The sequence below is a fragment of the Eublepharis macularius genome, chromosome 8 (assembly GCF_028583425.1).
Source record: "Eublepharis macularius isolate TG4126 chromosome 8, MPM_Emac_v1.0, whole genome shotgun sequence".
In the NCBI taxonomy this organism is placed as follows: Eukaryota; Metazoa; Chordata; class Lepidosauria; order Squamata; family Eublepharidae; genus Eublepharis; species Eublepharis macularius.
Genome location: NC_072797.1, coordinates 103,388,413 through 103,410,797, shown reverse-complemented (window position 1 = coordinate 103,410,797; position 22,385 = coordinate 103,388,413). Strand labels below are relative to the sequence as shown.

Sequence of the window (22,385 nt, the reverse complement as noted above, 5' to 3'; positions counted from 1 at the left end):
CAATTCTTTGGAGAGCCCCATGACTTCAACAGGAACAAAAAAGCTTAGGTACTCTACCATTTCGCTGCATACTAGCTTACCAAAATATATGTTCATGACCAAAAATACTCATACCAATATCCAATAATTCCAGTGATTGATTAGAGATGGGCACGATCCCAAAAAAATTAACAATCCATCTGATCGTGGATCGGCGCTAGCGACAATCCTGAATTAACAATCCACACCAATCATCTCCCGTTCCCGAGCCGTGGATTGTGGATCAGGGAGGCCAAAGCGGCCCGCACTGCTATTCCCAGCTATGTGGGAAGGTGGGTGGTGGCCGCCGGGCCTGGCGGGCACGGGGAGGTGGCGATGAGCCATACTCCAAACAGCTGTTTCAGGGGGGCTTCCAGCAGCCCATGTTGGGGCTCTGTTCACCCTCCCTCAGCAACACTGGAGGTCTGTGTTTGGCCATCAGAGCTGCCTATCAGGGTTTGCAGGGATGAGATTGGAGTGCCCATGGCTACAGAACACCCCCTTCCCCTTCCCTCCCCTGGCTGTCTTCTCCCAACTTGTGACTGCTTTGCTGCTCCATGGTTGGAAGGAAGCCCTGTTGATCAAGGAAAGCTGGGCTTCCATTCGGGTTTCCAGGGTGACAGAAGGAGGGCAAACAGAGCTCAGGCTTTCCCCTGGCTCTGTTGCCAGGGGAATAGATTGCTGGCGCCTGAGTGTCTGGATCCCCGATCCGAGCCCGAACGCAACGATCCAGTCCTCTCCCGATCGCTGGATTGTTGGCCGTGGACGATCACGATCCTTCGGGTCACGATCGCGCGATCGCCATTATCGTGGGTTTTTTTCGATCGTAATGCGGATCATGCCCATCTCTATTAATGATAGTTGAACACTTGCATGCATTCTTCTGAAGACTCGGGATCTCCTCCCATGTATTTGACTGCAGGCAAATTACTTATGCCTTACTAAATGATCTGGAAAAATAAGTGTTTTATTGACTTGAGGGAATTAATGATCCCCTTCCAAAAACTTCTGTATGTTCATATATGTGATACTTATAATTAAGAACAGTCGTGTTCCATAGTGGATGCTACTTCCAATACCTCTGGTGTATTGCAGCTGAGGAAAAAAAGTTAACGAGTACTGTTTTGCACATGGATCTAGCTGCAAGCCAGTGTATGTATGTGTCTATATAAGTCTGTTAAATCTTCATAGGCTTGCACTGTAATGTTGCTGCTTCATGTATAAGCTATAGAGTGAAGGTTAGGGTTCCCAAGAACCGAGACAAATGCTGGATCATGAGGTCTTTCTCTCGAGCCGCCCCTTTTCTTACCACGGGAGCAAAGCAATTCTCTCTTCATGTTTCTTTCACAAGGCTCAGGATTTGTTCACCGACTTTTTAGATAGTCCACTGAGCCTTGCAGGTGAATCCATTAAACTCAACAGATTACAGTAAATAATGAACAAAGGAAATACGGTTCTCAGACACAACCCACTAATTTTGGAGTGGTCCCATTGCATTTAATATAAGTACTCTTTTGAAACAGGATGAGTTTGCAGGCACTTATTCTTCTAGCTTTAGAGCTAGAGTAGAAGTAGAAGTCTGCCTGATGTACGGTACGGGGTGCAAATCTATGTAAAGATGTAGAATGGGGATAGGATGAATACAGTACAACCAAAATATTTATTGAGATGAAAGAAAGGTGTACAATGAAGAATGAACTGGTTACAAAAAGAATGCTGAAAAGAAAGTATAAGAAGTACCTTATGGACTCTCTAGAGTAGCAAAGCTGTCCAAATGTTTTTTTAAAAAAAACTTTGCACAAGATAAAGGACTGATTTACACTGTACATCTCTTTATTTTGTATAAACATATCAACACTTGAACTTGGTATGTCCACTGCATTTATAACTTATTTTATTTAAATACATATATTGCCACTCATTTAATTAAGGTGCAATTTATAAAAACCTACACTAAAATGTGAGTTCTTTTCAGTTGTCTTTGGCACATATCCTGGATTATTGAATACAAAAATGTAGGACTGAATAGGTCTAACACTACCAAAATGTATGTAGTTCTTGACAGTAATTAAGTGCAATTTTTTTTCTTTAACAGAAGCTTATTTACAAATATAGGTTTCTGAATTTCAGTTTAGTCAGATGGATAACAAGGCAAAATAAGTTTATACTTCATAATTTTTGTCATGAAGGAGAATAAAGATGCACCATGAAAATACCTGATGTAGGCAATGGAAAAACATTTTACATTATGGAATGTTCTGATGAAGGTGCCACATTCATGTGGCCAATGTGAGAACATGACTCCTTTGCACTGTGTAAATACGACCCTTCATTCACCACACAAGGGGTGTATGGTGGTAGAATACTTCAATAAGTGGAGGTCTCACTGATCCTAAAAGTTTGGTTCTTTGCTTTGTGGGCCAACTTTTCCCCCCGCACTGCAAGCTTTCAGGTTCAATCACAAACTGAAAAGCAAGCAAACTGACATTTCACTAGCCACTAGCAATTGTACAACAAAACAGTATTTCTTTAAGCATAAAGTGTCTGCAAGACATAGCATGAATAAACTCTGCAGTCTATTTTTATCTTTTTGACCTCAGTATCTTCTGTGGATGGTAAATATTGGGTCAAAATAAAAGATGGGCAGCTTATTTCTTGCCACATCAAATGAGGACTAATAAATAAAGAGAGCTACATTGTCAAGAAGAGCTGTAATTTGCAGCAAAGCTGTTCTGATTATCTTAGCCTTTGAACTCCAGTTATGTTTTCTGAGTAAAATTTAAGGTGGAAAAGAACATACAATTAATATAAGTTCTTATGTGATAACTTCTAGTTTCCATAAGCATGTTTAAACATGCACATAGAAACTTTTAAAAAATTAACGTTTATTGCAGGTCTATTCTCATCTCTTTTTGCTCACTGGTTACTTAATTAGCTACAGGAATGAACATTTGGCACAGGATCATTTGTAGGGCAATGTCTGAGATGCATTAAAATAAGTAAGCTGAAGGGTTTTATTTTTCTTAAAGATTCCCATGCACAAAACAGTGGCCTGAGAGATGAAAAATACTGCACTTCGCCTCAGAAAAGAGCATATCCTTCCCTACATTATTCCAATGTATCAGCATGCTCACTGCAAGCAGGAATCCAGAAACCACAGTAATAGGACACTTAAAATAAAACTATCGGTCTTTTTCATAAACCTTCCCACAGTGGTCATATGTTGGAGAAAACTATGAGGGGAGAAATCTGTGAAGTCATTGTATCCAAAGAACAGACTGCTTAGCTTGCTAAATGATTTCATACGTGATGATGTCCTCAGAGACACTATGTAAGTAGGGCTGGGTATACTAAATCGATTACAGTGCAGGACCTCAGTGATGCTGGATCCCCTGACACATTGCACTGGTCTAAGAGCACTCTTGTGCCGAGGCTATATCTTTCTGCACTGAGGCTCGTGAAGAAATCTCCACAGGTTAAAGCGTGTTGGCTTTCGTCTCACCAAAAAATGACTAGGAAGGAATGGCAGTCATATTCCCAGTTGTAGAGAAATACAGAATACAGCTTGCAAAGTCTATGGAGCAGAACGGCTGTGCCCGTAGCAGATTTCAGCAGCGGGGGTTAGCGAGACAAAGGATATGCCTCCCTTTCTGTGCCCGCAGGAATACAGGCAACGGAGAAAGTACAGCAGGTGGGGTCAGGCGTGTGAGGGGCTCAGCGTGTGGTTCAGCAGAGGGGCTCCTAGGTCCTTCAATCCAGTGTTGCTCCTCTGTCAGTCTATCTGCTTCAGAACTGTGATGTCTGGGTGAATGATACAGTGTCTGATTTATCAATAGCAAAAGCACCATTCACATACGATTTCTTGGTCTCTGCTTCATCACAGTCAAGCGTTGCGGCTTCCAAGGCAAAAGGATTCGCTATGTTGACTTCCGAAGTGACATCCATCTGCTCTAGTTCAGTTTTGGAGAGCTTTTCCACGATTCCAGTTCCAAAGGCATCACCAAGAACATTCACCATTGTTCTGAATCGATCCCTACAGAAGAAACATTTGGGGTCAGACGAGACAAACCGACTGGCTTCAACTGTTTATATCAAAACAAACCTAAATTAGCATTTGGTTTCAAGACCATTAATTTCTATAAAGTGCTATGTTGGTATGATGATACAGTGCAATCCTAAGCAGAGTTACACATTTAAGTAAACCCATTGACTTCAATGGACTTTCAAGGGTGTAACTCTGTAATGAAAGGCACAGTACTAGAATTGAAACTGATGAAGATCACATTCAAAACATGCTTTCAAAATAGGATTTCTAAGTGCTGTATTTTGAACTTTAAAACTTAACATTTCAAAAATTCAACATGAAGTTTAAATTGTAAGTAAGCCAGTTTTTTTAAAAATGTATCTTAGCATTTGGGATTTGGGTGTGAGATTATGCCTTGATCTAAAGACGTGAATTTCAGCTACAGACTGGTTTCTCACACTGTAAGTCTATGCAGAGTTACGCCTTTCTAAGTCCACTGAAGTCAATGGGCTTAGAACGGGATAACTCTGCTTGCCCTAAGCCCAGTGCTCACACAAAAATGTTTAGAACAATGGAGAATGCAGGGAAGCAGGACTAGCTGTGTTTTCACATGCTGCCCTTCAGTTGGATCATGATGGTTTTGAAGGTGCTTTAAAACCACGCAAAGCTAACCTGCTATGTGCATCAAAATAGGACTGCAGAAGCTGAAGGGTCCCAGTGGGCTTGGTTACAGTTTAAAGATAGATTGCCTGCCTCTCCAGCCCTAATCTTTTTTTCTTTTTCTTTTTTTGTAAAATACATTTAATTGCATGAGCATCACAGGGACATACAGCTTGGCACTTGCCCCCCGTTGGAATAAAGAGGCAGACAAGGCTTGGGTAATAAAGGGCCACTTTTTATTTTATGGCAACAACATGAACTGCAACAATTGAAACCTGGCAAGGGCCTAACCAGCGGTACAGGTCAAGCCCTGGGGTCACTCCCCTGGACCCTGCCTTGACCTGTCTGGGAGAAACTCGCTGCCCTGGATGCGAGCCATCCAAATGCATGGCTGGGATCTGGCTGGCCTGGCGGATGGTTTCTCCCTTAAAGCTCCAAGCATCCCCGCTGTGGAGCATGAGGGCAGGACTTTTCCAGGGGATCCCACCAGGCAGCCTGCCCTCTCAACTGGTCGCCATAAAGCATGCCAGCCGATCCTGACAGGCCCCTAATATCCCCATCAATGGGGATGTGCCAAGGGTACTCACCGTCCGATACAGGGGGCTGGGCAGCCTCTTAAGGCACCTAGCCCTGCCCCCACCACACGACCCATCAAGACTGGGGGAACACTGCCGCTCATCCTCTACGGCAGCAAATGCGCCCCCCGGCCTCAAGCCCTTGGCTGCCGGCTGGGAGAGGGCCGTAAATCTAACAGATTGCGAATGATGTACTTTTTCCAGAGTAAAGATAACACACGTTAGGTAATAATCTACATGGCACAATGATGTGACTCATCCAGTGAAGGGATCAATGGCCTGTCTCATGATTTTGAGTGTGTAGAATTTTTGCTTCCTGAAAAAAAACCAACCTCTACATATTTCCCAAATAAGTGCACTTGATGAGACTGCAAATGCAAGCCACCACTTCAGAAAGCAAATGCCTGGGGGAAAGAGATTGTGATAACAGTGAACTCATTACTGACACAAATGTGTCTTGGATGTTTGGAACTAAATAACTTGACACTTGTTAATATTGTTAGCTGGAGTGGTTACTGAATGCCAAGGAAGTGTTAACGTGGCTGTGAAATGTCTAACCCTGTGCCAACAGAAGTTTATCTTACTGAAGTGCACTAATTTTAGTCTACTAACAGTGAAATCCTAAGGAGATAGATCCAGAGGAGTTAGCCGTGTTAGTCTATAGTAGCAAAATAGATGCATCTAACGAAGAGAACTGCGGTTCTCGAAAGCTTAAGTTACAGTAAAGTTGGTCAGTCTTAAAGGTGCTACTGGACTCTTTACTATCCTAAGGAGAGTTACTACAGTGAAATAAATGAGCTTAGGCTGGAATAACTTTTTAGGATTGCACTGTAATTGTTTTATCCATTCAGTACCTGATGTCTGTGTTGCTGCCTATTTTTTGTGTGGTTAATAAATATATATGGCAAGGAATAGGTTCTAGTGTGACTGTGTACTGAGCTCATCCAGTTAGTTTCAACAATAGAGGTTTCTGCCTGGTAACTCTGCTTAGCACTGCAGTTGAAGCAAAAGGTCTCCGGTGATGTAGACTGAAAAAAATGTTGAAAGTTGCGGGCCTAGATATGGCAGCTCTTGGTAAGAAACTGTGTCTGATATTATAATCTTGCAACCCTGATGCTCCCAAAAAACTTACAGAAACTTATTCACTATCTGTCCTGCTTTATGGGGAGGGCACAGAATATAGGGAACAGGTATCAGCACTTGCAGATAAATCAGACTAACTCCAGTAAGTTAATTAAAGAAGAATATAGTCTTGAAGTTCTGGGATTCTGTGAAAGCAAGTGGAGTAAAATTAAGTTGTACCAACTGCGAATTTGGGCTTTGAATAAGTTTTTCAGCAAGCCAATCCTGTTCTAGACTAGTTCTATACTAATAAAAAAAAGACACTGTTCTCAGAATGTTTCAATTTTTCAGCATATAGAGATATGAACTCAGAAATTCTGCACCAACCTTTCACTATTACGCAAATTAAGCACAGAGCTATGCAAGGCAATGAAATCCCCTTGCCTTCTGACAATCTTTCTAGCCTTCAGGACTGCCAACTCTGGCATGGGAAATTCTTGGAGATTTGTAGGGGGTTGGTACATGCAAAGGGGTTGAGTCTGGGGAGAGGAGAGAGCTCAACGGGGATGTATTGCCACAGAGTCTGCCCAGCAAAGCTGCCCTGTCTTCCAGGGGAACTGATCTGTGTAACCTGGAGATCAATTTTAATTCAAGGGCTCACTTTGAAGCTGGTAACCCTATTAGCTTACCTTGTGGCATTTCCCCCCAGATATTTCAGTAAGGATGAGGAGGGCCTTGGTTAATACTTCTCCCACTTTCCCCCCCTCCCCCTCACTCTGCATGCCACCTGTCTCTGCTCATACTGAACTCAGAGCTTCAGCATATATATATATATATATATATATATATATATATATATATATATATATATATATATATATATATATTTAAAGCTACGTGAATAACTTTTTAGGTTGTTATTTTCAAATGAAGCTTAACATTTTGATTATTCCCAACACTATATTTGATTTATCTTCTAAATTCTTTCTCACATTGGCCGTTTCCACACACTGTTAAAGAGACGGGCCACTTACTGAACGCTGGTGGGTTTTTTTTCACAAATTCCAGATGCCTTCTGTGTGTTCAGCATCTTTTCTGAGAACGGGATTTCCCACTCTTTCCTATGCCTGCTAAAAGACACTGAACAAACGGAAGCCAAACTGCCTGCTTCCGCTTTGAAATCGGAGGAGTCTGGAATTTGTGAAAAAAACTGCCAGCGTTCAGTAAGTGGCCCGTCTCTTTAACAGCATGTGGAAACGGCCATTATCAGGGACCCATACTTATTGAGAGCCAGCGTAGTGGTTAAGAATGATGGGACTCTAATCTGGAGAACTGGGTTTGATTCTCCATTCCTCCACTTGAAGCCAGCTCTTCCAGAGTCTCAGCCCAACCCACCTCACAGGGTGACTGTTGTTGTGGGGATAATAGTGTACTTTGTAAACTGCTCTGAGTGGGCATTAAGTCCTGAAGGGCGGTATATAAAATGAATGTTGTTGTTGTTATTATTATTCTTGTCGCAAAAGGCAAGAGAAAAGGATTCAGCTGAGCTCCTTATTGCCACGTATGAAAAAACTTTTAGTTGAAATCTTTATACTTTCAAATTTGCATTCTGGACTCCTGAAAACGCACAGGACAGTCTAATTAGTAGTCCGCATAAGTCTTGGGACTATATCTTTCCTATTTCAACATAAATCAAAATACATACAGTTGTACATGCCAGCATGAATCCCACCTACAATTTCTGAGGGAGGAGAAGGATTCTCGTTCAGGATTCACAACTTACAGAAGCCAATCCACGGCTATGATGAGAGTCACATCTTCAGCAGGCAGTCCAACTGCACTCAGCACAATCACCATGGTAACGAGTCCAGCCTGGGGCACTCCAGCAGCTCCAACACTGGCTGCTGTAGCTGTTACACTACATCCAAAACAAGCCAACAATAAGATGTTAGATGCCTTTCACAGTATTTCTAAGAGCCAAGTTACAAGTGACGCCTGACACAGGTTGGACACGCGTCAGCTTCCCTCAAGTTTTGATGGGAAATATAGGCATCCTGGTCTTGCAGCTGTAATGGAGAGCCAAGCTGTAAAACCAGGACGCCTACATTTCTCATCAAAACTTGAGGTAAGCTGACGCGTGTCCAACCTGTGTAAGGCGTCACTTGTAGCTTGGCTCTAAATTCATGGTCTCAGCAGCTTTCCAAGGGATACACAAGTTCAACTACTTAAAAATGTATTAATTTTGCAACATAAAAATCATGTTAAGGCACATTTGGAAAGTAAAAGTGATGCTGTCTAGAAAGTGGGGTATATTTCAGTGACAGAAGTCAAAATTCATGGCAAGGCTTGGACCCCTCTTTTTTGATACATACAAGATTAAACGGAAATCAGCAATGTTTCCGAGAGTGACTAGCCCAATCTCCTCCAAGAAGCTTCAAGGCTGAGTTGGGATATGAACACAGGGTTCCTTTGCTCCAGTGCAATGCTCAACCACTATACCACAATAGCTCTACTTCAGAAAAATGTTGGGAATCTCATGTTAAGGATGCTGAGTTTTTATATCTTTGGTGGCAGTATAATGTTGTACAGGGATACCGAAATGATGTTTTAAAGGCTGTTGAAATAATATTTGATTAAATTAGGATACATTTATTCTATCCATTCTTCAAGTAGCTCAAAGCAGCACAAATGGTTATTTATTATTTACATTATTTATAGTCTGCCTTTCTCAGTGAGACTCAAGGCAAATTACATAGTGTAAGTCTATATGAAATATGGCCGGAACACCCCATAAACAATGCAATAGGTTACAGCAATAGCCAGTACACAGTAGTATACTCTGTAGTCCCTATCCCCTTTCCAAAGCATCTCTCTGAACCAGTTCAATACTGTACAGCCTTTTTCCATTTTATTCTCTCAACAATCTCTTGAGATAGGTTAGGCTGAGAGAGAATGAATAGTCCATGTGAATTACATGGCAAACAGGAATTTCATGGCAAACATGTCTTTTCCCAGGGCTATTCCAACATTATACCCATACAGAAGTTTTGTAGAATATACATTTTTGTTTAAAAATTCTGCAAAAATGCAAAATTCAACCAGAGCACATTGATTTGTAATTTATTAGTTGGAGAAATAATTCTTCTGACAAAAAATTGAAACGTGGTATAAAACCCATCCCCAGCAATTCAAAAATGTGCATAAAGATACTGAAAATAAACACAGTGGCTTGGATCTCATGGAAAAATTCCTGTATTTTCACCAATATCCTCTCTCCTCCTCACACTGTTCCTGGGGGTCCCCATCACTCAGAAGCAGCATTTTGGTCTGTAGCAGAAGGAAAGAGGCAAGAAAGTTCGGCCTCTCTGACTGAAATCCTTTCTCTCAGTGGAGATTTATCATGGAAGCCAAGCCCATACAAAAAGTCATGTTACTATTAACATGACATGGCAATAATAATGCTATAACTTATTTTATTTACAGTGCAATCCTATGCAGAACTACTCCAGTCTACGCTCATTGATATTAAAACATAATATAATAAAAAGCATTAAAAACCAAGCTAGTAACACCTTATGTCCCTTAGACCAGACCTTAGAATTAGGAGTGTACAGTGAGATGATTTTCATTACAATTTCTGATTTGGACTTTGGCGGGAAATGTTTAACACAATTGCTTATTTTTTGGTAGGATATTACTGGTTCATGAACATAATCTGCATTTTCTCCCCTTTAGGATAATTATTTTCAATGGGGAATCTATATAAGGGTCTGGGCAGCTGAAGATAATGGCACCAAATCTGCACAGAACACATTTCTGCACCTAATCTAAATCCTAAATTTCAAGCAGATTGAACAAAAGGGGGTCAATTTTACAGACCCACCAAGGTATGTCCCTTTCTGCGCAGCTGTACTTATTACTTTTACAAGAAAAAAAAGGGGAGGCAGGGGAAAAAGGAGAATGGCAACTTGGGATTGGCTGAGAGTGCACTTTGCTCCTCCCTTGCAATGATCTGATTGGAAGGGAGATAGACTAGAAGTGGGGAAAACCCACAGACAGAGGAGAGGACAGAGGAGGAGCACAACCACAGAAGAAAAACAGACAGTTGCTGATCAAAAGTGTAAGAAAGTCACAGTTGATAAGCAACCAGCTCTCTGCAATGAATCATCCTTCTGCAAAATACACCTCAGCTTCTGGGAAGCATAGCTCAGCCAGCGTAAAGCATAGCTCAGCTTAGCAAGCTCAGTTAAAACCTGTGCAAGCAAGGGGCTCAGGGCTGCAAGAGAGTCCTGTGCAGAAGTGTAATATGAATTCTAGGGGCACCTGAGCAAGCCAAGGCCTTTCTAATTTTCAAGGGGGGGGGGAATATCTAGCCCACAAGGAGGGATGAAGGGAGTAGGAGGCGGGAACAAGAAGAGCATTTCTCTGCAGTTTGAATTGGCTAGAAATGCTCTTTGCTTCTCTGTTGCAAGGGAGACATACCATTTCCAGGAAATCAATACAGAGGGAAAAATGTGCTTATGTTGTTTGGCTTGTAAGCATGGGAACCTGAACGGATTTTTTCAGGGACGGGATTTCGTTATTGCAGACATCTTGAATTTGTGTTTCCATTCCAGATAATCAGAGTAATAATTCAAAAGAGCAATTTCTGTGTTAATCTTTGGCTCAGGCGTTTTGTTTTTTTGCACATCCCCACATAGAATCAAAGAAGCTAGGGTCAGCATGCAAAAAACGCCTGTCTGTTTAATAGAGGCCTAATGTATGGACATACATGGTGGCAGCTTTCACACTGTGGTGGTAAATAATATTCCTTTAAGCTTCTGTTAAAGGGAGAGGACTTTTTTTTGCCAAGCAGTTGGCAACTCTACTTGATGTTCCGTGTAAGTATAAGATTAAAACATATCACTGAGGTGGTTGATTAAAAGACTTTATAGTCCAATATGACTAGATGCCCTCTGTAATGATTTCAAGTAAATGTGTGCATGTATCTTTAAATGCTTGGTGAGATAGGTGGAGAGTGGGGGTGAAAGAGAGGGATGAGTGAGTGATATGATTGGTGGATGACTGAGAGTGTGGGTGGAGTGAATGCAGTTTTGAGACTGACAGGGCAGAGAGAAAAGTTTCAGTCAGAAGAAAGCAGGCTAGCTGTGTGCTGCCTGAGTATACTGAAGTAATTATGAGAGAAATATAACCTGTGTGGAACCTGAACTGAGCATGTTTGTGAAAGGACACTCAGTCAGGGAAAGAGAGGCCAGCTGTGTGCTGCCTGAGCAGGTTTAATATTTCTGTGAATGAGAGTCAGAGAAAGAGAGGCTGGCTGTGTGCTGCCTGAGGAGTTTAAGCATTTCTGTGAGAGAAATATTGAGTTAGAGAAAGAGGCTAACTGTGTGTGAAGCCTTAGATCTGTGTGAATGAGTTTATAGGAAGTAACTTTAAGAACCGAGAACTACATTTATGAAACCGATACGCTTCTTGACTAAATAAAAGTTTATTTTGTTTTGTTATATCCCAGAGTAGCTGTCATTGTTATATCCCATTCATATCCTCAGGGCCACATAGAACCACGAAGGAGCCTGACGCTTAAACACGTTACTAAAGGGGAAATTTGAATAAAATATATTGGAATATAATATTCCTGGTGGCAGCAAACTACCCAGAGGGTGTTAAGGGAAAGATTAAAAGCAAAATCGACCCTAGAGAAAGTAAGGGTCATAACACCCTCCCTCCTACAACATGATTACAACTACAATATATAATCAATGGAAAGGCATAACAAAGCATTTGGGGATTATCAGATCATGTACACACCTGATTATACAGCCAATGCCTGCTGAACTAGCCTGCTTGGCTGTGTATGAGAGGACAAGCTGAGGCTTTTGCCTGATTAAATGAGAAAAAACTGTCTGAGCCTGCAAAAACAACTTTTTTTCTCATCATCAGTCTTCAGACAAATGAAAATGGTACTTCTGCCCTGAAGGATGTGCAAAATGCCATGCCAGTACCTTCTTGAGCTGATCTGTGTTCATGCACATTTAAGACATAAACAGGACACCTGTCTTCTTTCTTTTGCTTTACTTATCCCTCCCCTCTCCCCTCTATAGGCATTGCCTATAGCTCAAGAAAGCTAATGAACAAGGCAATCTTTGCAATGCAAACAGCTTGGAGTCTATTTATCCAGGTCAGTGACTGCTCTCCTCCCAAATGTGGCATCCCCAGTTGATCACTTGTACCACTTGAACTAGCCTTTATACAACGCAATGAACATAATGGAAGGATTTTGGATGAATGGGGCACATGGGTTTGCAAGTCTATACAATCCATAGACCACAATCACTAACCGAGAGTTCAGTTGTTATCCAGCTTCATTGTAAGGTTGCCAACTGCCTGGAAGAAAAAAATATACTCTCCCCTTAACAGTAGCTTAATAGGTTGGGATTTTATTTACCTTCAAGCCATGAAAAGTTTCAACTGTTTATTTCTTCACATTAAGGCTCAACCTAATTTGTTGGGAATGAACTCTTTTTATAACTGGGTTTCTATTTTCAGCAAGACTACTAGACTTTGCAATTGGCCCATTAAGCATAATACACAGATGACAAAATCAACATTTCATTAGTTAAAAACAAAAAGAAGTGAAATATACATTTATGCAACTCTTACCTAACTGTAACTATTTTGCCAATATCTAGCTCTAAGTCATTAAGCTGTGCAATAAAAATAGCTGCCACTGCCTCATACAGCGCAGTACCATCCATGTTGATTGTAGCGCCAACTGGTAAAACAAATCGGGTAATTCTCTTGTCAACGTGGTTTTTTTCTTCTGCACAGCGAAAGGTGACAGGCAGAGTTGCTGAACTGGATTGCACGTATTGAAAAAAATAATAAAGAACAGACTTTAAGAAACATACTGCTAACCTGCCAATGCACATGCCTGTTATGTTAGCTGTAAGGAATGAACAACTAATACTAGTCTGGAGCTACACCCAGAGGCTTCTTTATCATACACTGAAATCAATTAGGGGAAATACTTCATTCAGCCATCCAAGAAAGGTATTCTAAAACTGGAGACAGATCTACTAATGGGACTCTGCTTATGGAGGTTATATGCTTTCACACTACTAGATAATGCTACCCAATTTGGCTTCTATAGACTTGTTGCCAAGTGCATAGCCCCAAATTATTTTATTGCTTCAATAAAATACTGTGTTTTTTCCCTTGGTACTTCAGCCTTATAGGGACTTGTGTGTTTTCTACTGCACTGGTGTGAGGCATGCTGGTTTTTATATTTTCACTGGGAGAGACTTTGTTTTTGCCTATTCATCCCCAAGAGACTCTAGAGCATCCTGCAATCTGATTCACAGCCAGTTCCATGTCATCTAATTAAATCTGCGAAGCTTCTGGCCTCTATTTTTTTTTTAAAAAAAACTGTAGACTTTTGGACTCTTCCGAGATACTCTAAAACATCTTTTCTTCCTGTCCCCTCCTAGTTAATAGCCAGCCTGATGGAGAGTTCTGGGAACACAAAAAGTTGTGCTGTTTTGTGCTATTTTGTTTGGTCTCGATAACAAAGCGTTACACAATTATTGTTTTCAGTTTTTATAATAACAGTGTGCTTATATACCGCTCTTCGAAACAGATTCGTGCCCACTCAGAGTGGTGAACAAAGTCAGTGTTATTATAGCTGGGGAGCTGAGAGAAGCTGGGGAGCTGAGAGGAGTGGCTTACCCAAGGCCACTTGCAGAGCTCATGGCAGTTGTGGGATTTGAACTAGAAGAGTGCTGATTTTCAGTCCAACCACTTAGCCACTATGCTACAGCAGTTCTTCTATGGATTAACAAAGGTACCTACATTTTTTGAAGTAAGGATGTGGAGCATAGCTGAAAAGGTATTTTAAGAAACACACAAATACCAAGAGAAGAACATTTATTACCCTTACCTGGAGGAGATCATGAGCGCTGTCAAAAGCGCTTGAGCCATCCCCATGGCAAATCGATAAGGATTCTTCCGGACTATTATTAAGTATATTAGTGGCAGAATTACAACAGAATGGATTGCAAGTCTGAAAAAGGAAACAAACGTTAGGCAATATCTTTCAATAAAATCCTAGTTACAAGATTTTAATGTATTTCAGAATATATAGATAGTAGCACTTGAAATAAACTATTCTAGAATTAGTGGCAACTATCCAACCATGTAGGTCTGATGACTTAATAGCATGGGAAGGAAGAAAGATTCCTGCTGATTCTACCTACCATTTCATGCCCTCTCTTTGACATCAAAGGTGTTCCTGTGGGTCCCCTCTCTACAGAACCAGCAAAGATTACTCTGAGGGTTTGCTAATTTCCTCTTTGCCTCCTGAAGGCTCTGTCAGCTTCACTTCCCCTTCTAGAAGGCAAAGAGGAAAAAAAAGCTCTGAGGAGTGATCTTTTCTGGCTCTGTAGAGAGAGGAAATTGACAGAGCCTTCTGATCACTTTTAAAACTCCGTTTCCTGGTTAACATTGCGACTTCCTTCACATGAGCATCCTCATGTAATTTGTCTCTTGTAGTTTAGCTGTCAGTTTGAGACTGCATTTAGTTTTGCTAATTGAAACTCGGGTACTTTTGCTGTTATTAGCATTTAAAAGGGGGGGGGAGATGGGTTTTAAAGAGATGTCTTTTTCCTCTTTGAAATGAATCATTTTCTTTGTCTATCATTACATTTTGTGAAACTAGAGTTGCCATTACTGCTGCATCAGGTTGTACAAAAAAGAGAATCCCAGAAAGCAGACCCCTGTAAGGCGAGAAATGTTTAACAGCTGAGCAGAGACCCATTTGAAAAACAGATCCAGAGGAGTTAGCCATGTTAGTTTGTAGTAGCAAAATAGAAAAGAGTCTAGTAGCACCTTTAAGACTAACCAACTTTACTGTAGCATAAGCTTTTGAGAATCACAGATATCTGACCAGTTTCTTCTTACCCTCCATGCATCTGACGAAGAGAACTGTGATTCTCGAAAGCTTATGCTACAGTAAAATTGGTTAGTCTTAAGGTGCTACTAGACTCTTTTCTAATTTGAAAAACAGACTCTTTGGGAGTAAAAAAAAGTATTTCCCCACTCTCCACAAGATATTATTTATCTAGTTTTATTGGCTGCAAAAGGAGAAAAAGAAAACAGAAGATGAGTACTGAATGTACACACACCTGTCTTTTATATTACCCAAGTGAAAATGAAACAATGACATTCTAATCCACTATATTTTCAATGGTTTTGAAACATAGTAAAATTAGAGATTTTAAGAAATTAATATTTTTTGCATCCAGCTATGGAAGAAACTTGTGTACTGTTTATAAATTATAAAATGAAAAATAATCATTACATTTTTCTTGTCATTTAAGGAGTAACATACCCACTTAATACAGTAGCCATGTATAGACCCAGTTTGCGAAAGATCTCCCAATCTTCAACTTGGATTATCTTTCCAGCAATCAAAAATAAAATGCCCAGTGGCATATACCTGTAATACATAAACAATCATAAAAGGTAATTCTATGATAATGATGAATTGTCATTTCAGATACCTATAATAAAATATTCTTAACAATATATATTTGCAGCATCTTCAGGTTGTGAATAACAAATGATGGAAATAAATTGGCATTCTGTAACTTACTTTATATTTGATCAGTGTTTTGTATCAGGGCATTAGAATATTCATATTAAACATTTACATATAGTAGCATTTAAATAAAGATAGGGCAGCTGAGAACCAAAACAAAATTATGTATATTGGATTCTTTGCAAAACAGAGAAACTCTATACAACCACAAGATTTTTTAAAAGGATTATTGATCTTGGATTCATTAGGTTCAGTGTATCAGCAACAGATACTTCTGAGCCTGCTTTGAAATATTCATCCTGGTGTTGAACAAAATACAAAATTATGAACTATTTACTGGCAAACAGGTTTCAAAACATGGGTTACACTGAAGCACAGTTTTGGCATGAATGTTCAAATATATAAGTACTAACATAGATAGGCTTTTTTTGCACGGGCGATTTTTGCCATGTTTGGCTCCCCACCTCTTCAGGTTTTCTTCCGATTTCTGGACCATTAACTCCCCCTTCAGAGTTCAATGTGGCATTTCAAGGGTTCTTTTCCAAGTCACCGCATTGAACTCAGAAGGGGGAGTTAATCGTCCGGAATTTGGAAGAAAACCCAAAGAGGTATGGAGCCAAACACGACAAAAATTGCCTGTGCAAAAAAGATCATAAAGTTGTTCTTTAGACATACCCTACTTTTATTATGGCTAAAGACATGTTGCTAACAGAGATAGGGAAGAGCTTCCAATCCAAATACTTGAAACATTAGAAATAATAGGGAAAAGACCATTAATCATTTTAACTTTCTAAAACAGGCTTTCTCTTGGATTTATGAAGGTGAATGCTGTTTTGCTGAAGGCAATAACAAATGCTCAAAAGAAAATCATACCATCTTACTTACCACATGATTATCTGAACTATTCTCATTGTAGCTTCATTCAGTGCATTGAAAAAGTCCACCAGTACTTGTCCCTTTTCTCCCATTTTCCCAATTACAACTCCAAAGACGATACAAAAGACTATCAAGCCAAGCACATTGATGCCATCAGAGTACATTCCAACAATTTTGTATTCTTTTGTTTTGTTCTGCAGATTGACAGTGGAGGAAAAAAGTTACCAAGCTGCAATAATGCATCTTGTTGACAAGATGGGCCGTTTCCACACGGCTTACCTTGTTCCGGAAAATAGTGAAATCTCACGAGAAGACGCTGTTATTGCGCAAGAAGACGTGATAACAGCGTCTTCTCATGCAATTTCGCGCGAGATTTCGCTGTTTTTTGGAACAAGGTAAGCCGTGTGGAAATGGCCACTGTTAGGAAACGTCATTTGTGGAGGGGCTGGTGGTGATCAATTTGAAAGTCTTTTTTTTTTAAACTTATTGGTATCTTGGGCCATAGTTTGAGATACTCTTATTTACATGATGTATCTTGAAAAAGAAATTAATAAATCAAGGAGCCACTGTCTTCAACAACTTCATCTTGTAGATTGGTTCCGCTTCCCTTTATGATCAATGACCATATTTCTAAGCAGAATCTCACTAGAGATTCTGATCTTTCCTATGCTATGTTTAGTGTTATACAACACACACTGATAACCATACCTCTGAAGTCTCTGTTGGAATTACAGTTGTAACAGGATTTTCTGTAGGAACAGTGCCATTTTTGTCTGCTTCATTTGTAATAATTACTTCTTCACGTTTGGTTTTATACTGAAAGGTAAGAAAATACATATATTGCAATATAAAGGAGAAGGCAAACGGAAAAGGAAAGATTATATTCTAAAAGCATACTTTAGGATGCATGACATTTAAATAGAGGGCAGAAATCTTATGCATACCATTCACTGTTGCAACATGATAACAATAGTTGATAAAATAATTGTTAGTCCATTATTTTAAAAAATCACAAATAACTGAAGGGTTATGGCAGCAATTCTAAGAACATTTTCCTGGGATTAAACCCCACTGAAAAAAATGGGACTTACTTCTCAGTAAACATCTTTAGAATTGCTCCCTAATAGTCTCTGTTCTGTCATAGCAACAGTAATGCTTTTCTTTACATATGTATAAAACTATCCTTAACCAGCTTAGAAAACCTGCTGTCTGAAAACATACTGGACCTTGGCTTCAGTGGGAAAATCACTGTGAAGAAGCACTGGAATAATTCATTTGGGCATCATTTCCCTTCATTCTCCTTAATTCTTTCTTCTTCTATCATAACTCAGGTAACCATTATTTCAATGCTTACTCCTAGTTAGAGAGGCTGCAAACAATCCTGCCTTTGAGAGGCTGCCTTTCTTCTTGTCAACTAATACGAGACATCATGGGTTTTAATTCAATGCTGAGACAGATTTGTCCAAAATATATTTCTGTGCCGCTAGAAAAAGGGAGCTGCTGGTGACACCCTTTAGCTAATTTTAATGTCATTTCTGATGGTATGGTCACATGCTGTTTTGTTCCTGAATGTTTTCTGAAGCAATGGCTATTGAAAAGAGAGGCAGATTTTTTGAGTGTGTGCTCAGCTATGAGCATTCCTTAGCTTAATGTTATGAAGATTCAATTTTTGTTAATTTTGTTAATTTCCACAGTGCCCATATCCAAAATATTATCTTTTACCCTACAGAAATAACGATATCATAGGTGTTAATAAATACTCAAACTGAACCTACCTGTTGAAAACAGGCTTGTACAAGATTTTCTGGGAACATATTCCTGTAAAATGATTTAAAATATATCACAATGTAATAATGCAAAGCAGATTCAGGAAACACTAAAACATGTCAAAAATGATTACTCTCTAGTCTCTAAACATTTCTCTGAACACATTCTATGAAGTTTTTTGAAATCTCCAAAAGGCCAAGAACTACAGTGCAATCCAAAGCAGAGACCTTTTCTGCACCAGCAATTTACTCCTCTCTTTTTGAGTGTTTGCTCCTCAAGGATCAGATTCATTTTGGTCACATACCTTTCTGTACGCTACTTTTAATCCTGGTGTGGGTATCATCTTTTTTTGTCAACACCACCACCATGAAAAAAGGGGGGTATGTGGTGAGATGTGGATATCATCAACCCTCCTTTTATTCTCATGTATGCCACATTATTATGTCACAACGTTATGATGTTACGACAACCAAGATGCCCAACACTAAGGTGTTAGTAGTAGGGGAAAAAACAAAAGAGAAATGAAAGCAAAAAGAAATCCAACATGGTGTGCAAGCAGTGTTGGTGTAGAATCACTCTAAACACAGAACTTTAAACCCAAAAAGCATAGAAACCTAAAAGAGATCCATGTAACCACAACACACATTAACTATCATTATATTGTTATGACACAATTTTCTTTTGTGAAGAAAACTTAATGATGTTATAACATCATAACATTTGCCTCTAATGCCTGCCTCCACGTCCCAGCTCTGGGTCAGCCTGCATGGGGCTCTCTAGTTTTTTTTTTTTTAAAAAAACAAGCATAATGACATTATAGCATTATAATATCATTATGCTTGGTTTTTAAAAAATCCCCAGTGAAGTGGCATGCAGTGGGAGGACGGAGGGGAAAAAACAAAGGAAAATTCTGTATGATTGAAAAAACTAACTCAAAACTGCATGGAGAAAAACATTGAAGAATAAGTGCAGGTAGAAAATCCAAAGAAAAATCTCGAAATGCCGCACTGAAATCTGAAGGGGGAGTTAAGTGTCCAGAATTCGAAAGAAAACCTGAAGAGGAATGGGGCCAAAAGTAGCAAAAATCACTCGTGCAGAAAAGACCGGAGTTATACCGTTCTAAGTCCATTGAAGTCAATGGGCTTAGAAGGGAGGAGCTCTGCTTCAAATTGCACTGTTAAGAGTGCATCAGGCTATACAAATTTAAGGTGGAATTCTTGTGTACAGCTTTTATCAACTGACGTTTTAGCAGATGAACTCAGACCATTCTTTCCTGTGGTGGTGGAGAGTGCCCTCAGGTCATAACTGACTTATGGCGACCCCTGGTGGGGTTTTCATGGCAAAAGACTAATAGAGGTGGTTTGCCATTGCCTGCCTGTGCAACCCTGGTCTTCACTGGAGGTCTCCCATCCAATTACTAACCAAGACTGACCGTGCTTAGCTTCTGAGATCTGACGAGATCAGGTTCACCTGGGCTATCCAGGTCAGGGTTCCTGTGGTGGAAAAGTCCATAAAAAGAACTGGTAAAGTCTTTCCCCACCTTCCCCATCCCCAAGCAGCCCGTAGTTTGTCCTGAAGATCAGGAGAGCCTTATAAACAAAATGCTGCCTGACGATGGGGCACTGTTGTGATGATAGGGAATCGGGCAAACACACCACGCTCTCCCTCTTCCGTTTGTGGCTTGCGCAGCAGAGGAGGGAGAAAGGGATGAATTTACCTATTTCCAAATAGTGACTGCAGCACTCCATCTTCTAGTACATTTTGCTGTCCAGAGGGGAGTTTGAAGACAAAAGAGAGGCTGCTTGGGGAATATGGAAAGCTTTGCCAATTGTGAACTATTCTGTGGGGTTCAGTCCTGAGTGTTTTTCTCTCACTTGTGCACATGATATAAACATATATATTTTATTGTGTTGTAGTAGGATAAAACTGCTGCACTCAAATATTAGTGCGTTGAAAGTCCAAAGCTTTGTAACACTTTCTTCTTGATGCTTCAAGGGAAGCATCATTTTGCGAGAGCAAGCGAAAAGTAAAAGCTAGCTTCCTTTTTGGAAAACAGCGAGGATGTCAAGCAGACAAAGAAAGCTAATAAACTGCAGCTGTTGTCCTGTATATTTCCTCAAGGCACATCTATTGTACCATCATGCACTGTTATGTATTTATTGTCTAAAGTTCTATAGCGCAGCAGATTTGGTATGCAAAAGAGTTAAGTGTTGTCTCATAGCACAAAATTGGGACACCAGCATTCATTGTGCAATCTTTTTTAGCAATAGAAAAGAACCTCAAAAACTCACCTAATTAAGTCTAACATGGCATCTACTGTAGATACTTCAGGTGTGCTGCCCATTCTATCAATTTCTTCAGCGTTCTGGGAGATTCCTGGTTTGATGGTCACAACCAGTACGATCCCTGCAATGGAGTAAAATTCTTTGTTCTGAATGATGGAAATCTTGTAGAAAGCCAAATTGTTTGTGTCTCCTGTGTGGAAAACAGCAGGCCAGGTGTGTACCACCCCTGAAATTAGAGTTTGACTCATCCGGGTTTAGTGGCAGTTTATTATTCTCTGACTTGAAATTATCACATTATATCCTGTATGGGATATGGTGGAACTTGATGGTGATTCAGTACTGCCAATGGATAGGGCATGGCCATAAGACATTTTATTAAATGTTGTGGCTGTCCATAGCAAGTAGACTACTGAGTTATTCCTGCCATGACCAGTCTCCTCAAAACTCATGGTTTTCCATTCGAATATTATCTTACGGCACAACTTCAGAAAATAACTTACTGCATACTTCTAAAAATAAATACACTTTTTATATAGAAATACCAGTGACAACCGGGCCTAATCCGGTTCCCACACAAGTTGATATTCTTATAAATGTCTATGGCAGTTTGTTCGTACATTCCAAGAATCTGGGTTTGGTGACAGTTAAGGATTATAAACTTTACCAGACTGCATATTACCTAGGATTACAGCTATAATTGTAGTGAAGAAGTAGTATACAACTGCTCGCAAGCCAATCTTGCCAGAAACACTAGAATCCAAAGCAGCAACACCTAAGGAGATTACGCAAAAAAAAAAAAGAATTAGATAGCAGTACATTTACAAACTAATTGATTGTATTCCTCATATTCATGCTGTAAGAACTGAGCTTTCTGGATCATACATGAAGGTTTGTCTTGTTTCCAATAGCCAAGAGCCTCAAGAACCACCCAAGTAGGACTTGAAGGTGATGGCTTTCCGTTGTTGCCCATTTCCAATATCTAGTAATGAAAGATATATTGTTTGTGAACATGGAGGTTCCCTGGAATTATAATTGCTAATGGTGAGCATTCCATTCCTCAAGAGCATACCATTGTTTAGTGGTTAGAGGGCCAAACTACAAGTGACGAATGACACAGGTTGGACACTTGTCAGCTTCCCTCAAGTTTTGATGGGAAATGCAGGCAGCTTGGCGGAATGTTGGACAAGTGACAGTTGAAAAGTCCATTGGCCAGCAGTCAAAGAGCCAAGCTGCAAGACCAGGATGCAGTTGAGGGAAGCTGACAAGTGTCCAACCTGTGCCATTCATCACTTGTATCTTGGCCCAGAGTGTCAGACTAGGATCTCAGACACACAAGTTCAAATCCCCTCTCTGCCATGGAAGCTTGCTTGGGCCAGTCACTCTCTCATCCTAATCTACTCAAAAGGCTGATGTTGTGAGGATAAAATGAAGAAGAGGAGAATGATGTCCCACTAGGAACAAAGACAGCATATAAATGAAGCAAATAAAATATCATTAAGTCTAATTAAGGCTGCTCCTTGGCC

The 22,385-nt window shown here is 40.1% G+C and overlaps 1 protein-coding gene across 1 annotated transcript in view; it reads right to left on the bottom strand.

The window, feature by feature from the left end:
• Positions 1–1,659: 1,659 nt before the first annotated feature.
• The window catches only part of SLC1A1 (solute carrier family 1 member 1), a 65,434-nt gene continuing 44,708 nt past the window's right edge, over positions 1,660–22,385 (bottom strand). Inside the window, exons 3-12 of the mRNA XM_054986951.1 lie at positions 21,542–21,634; positions 20,869–20,983; positions 18,586–18,628; positions 17,519–17,626; positions 16,820–17,004; positions 15,725–15,832; positions 14,276–14,398; positions 13,000–13,194; positions 8,123–8,257; positions 1,660–4,051 (exon numbers count right to left, since the gene is read on the bottom strand). Coding sequence (XP_054842926.1) covers positions 3,805–4,051; positions 8,123–8,257; positions 13,000–13,194; positions 14,276–14,398; positions 15,725–15,832; positions 16,820–17,004; positions 17,519–17,626; positions 18,586–18,628; positions 20,869–20,983; positions 21,542–21,634 — 1,352 coding nt within the window. The 3' untranslated portion in view covers positions 1,660–3,804. The remainder of the gene's footprint in view (positions 4,052–8,122; positions 8,258–12,999; positions 13,195–14,275; positions 14,399–15,724; positions 15,833–16,819; positions 17,005–17,518; positions 17,627–18,585; positions 18,629–20,868; positions 20,984–21,541; positions 21,635–22,385) is intronic.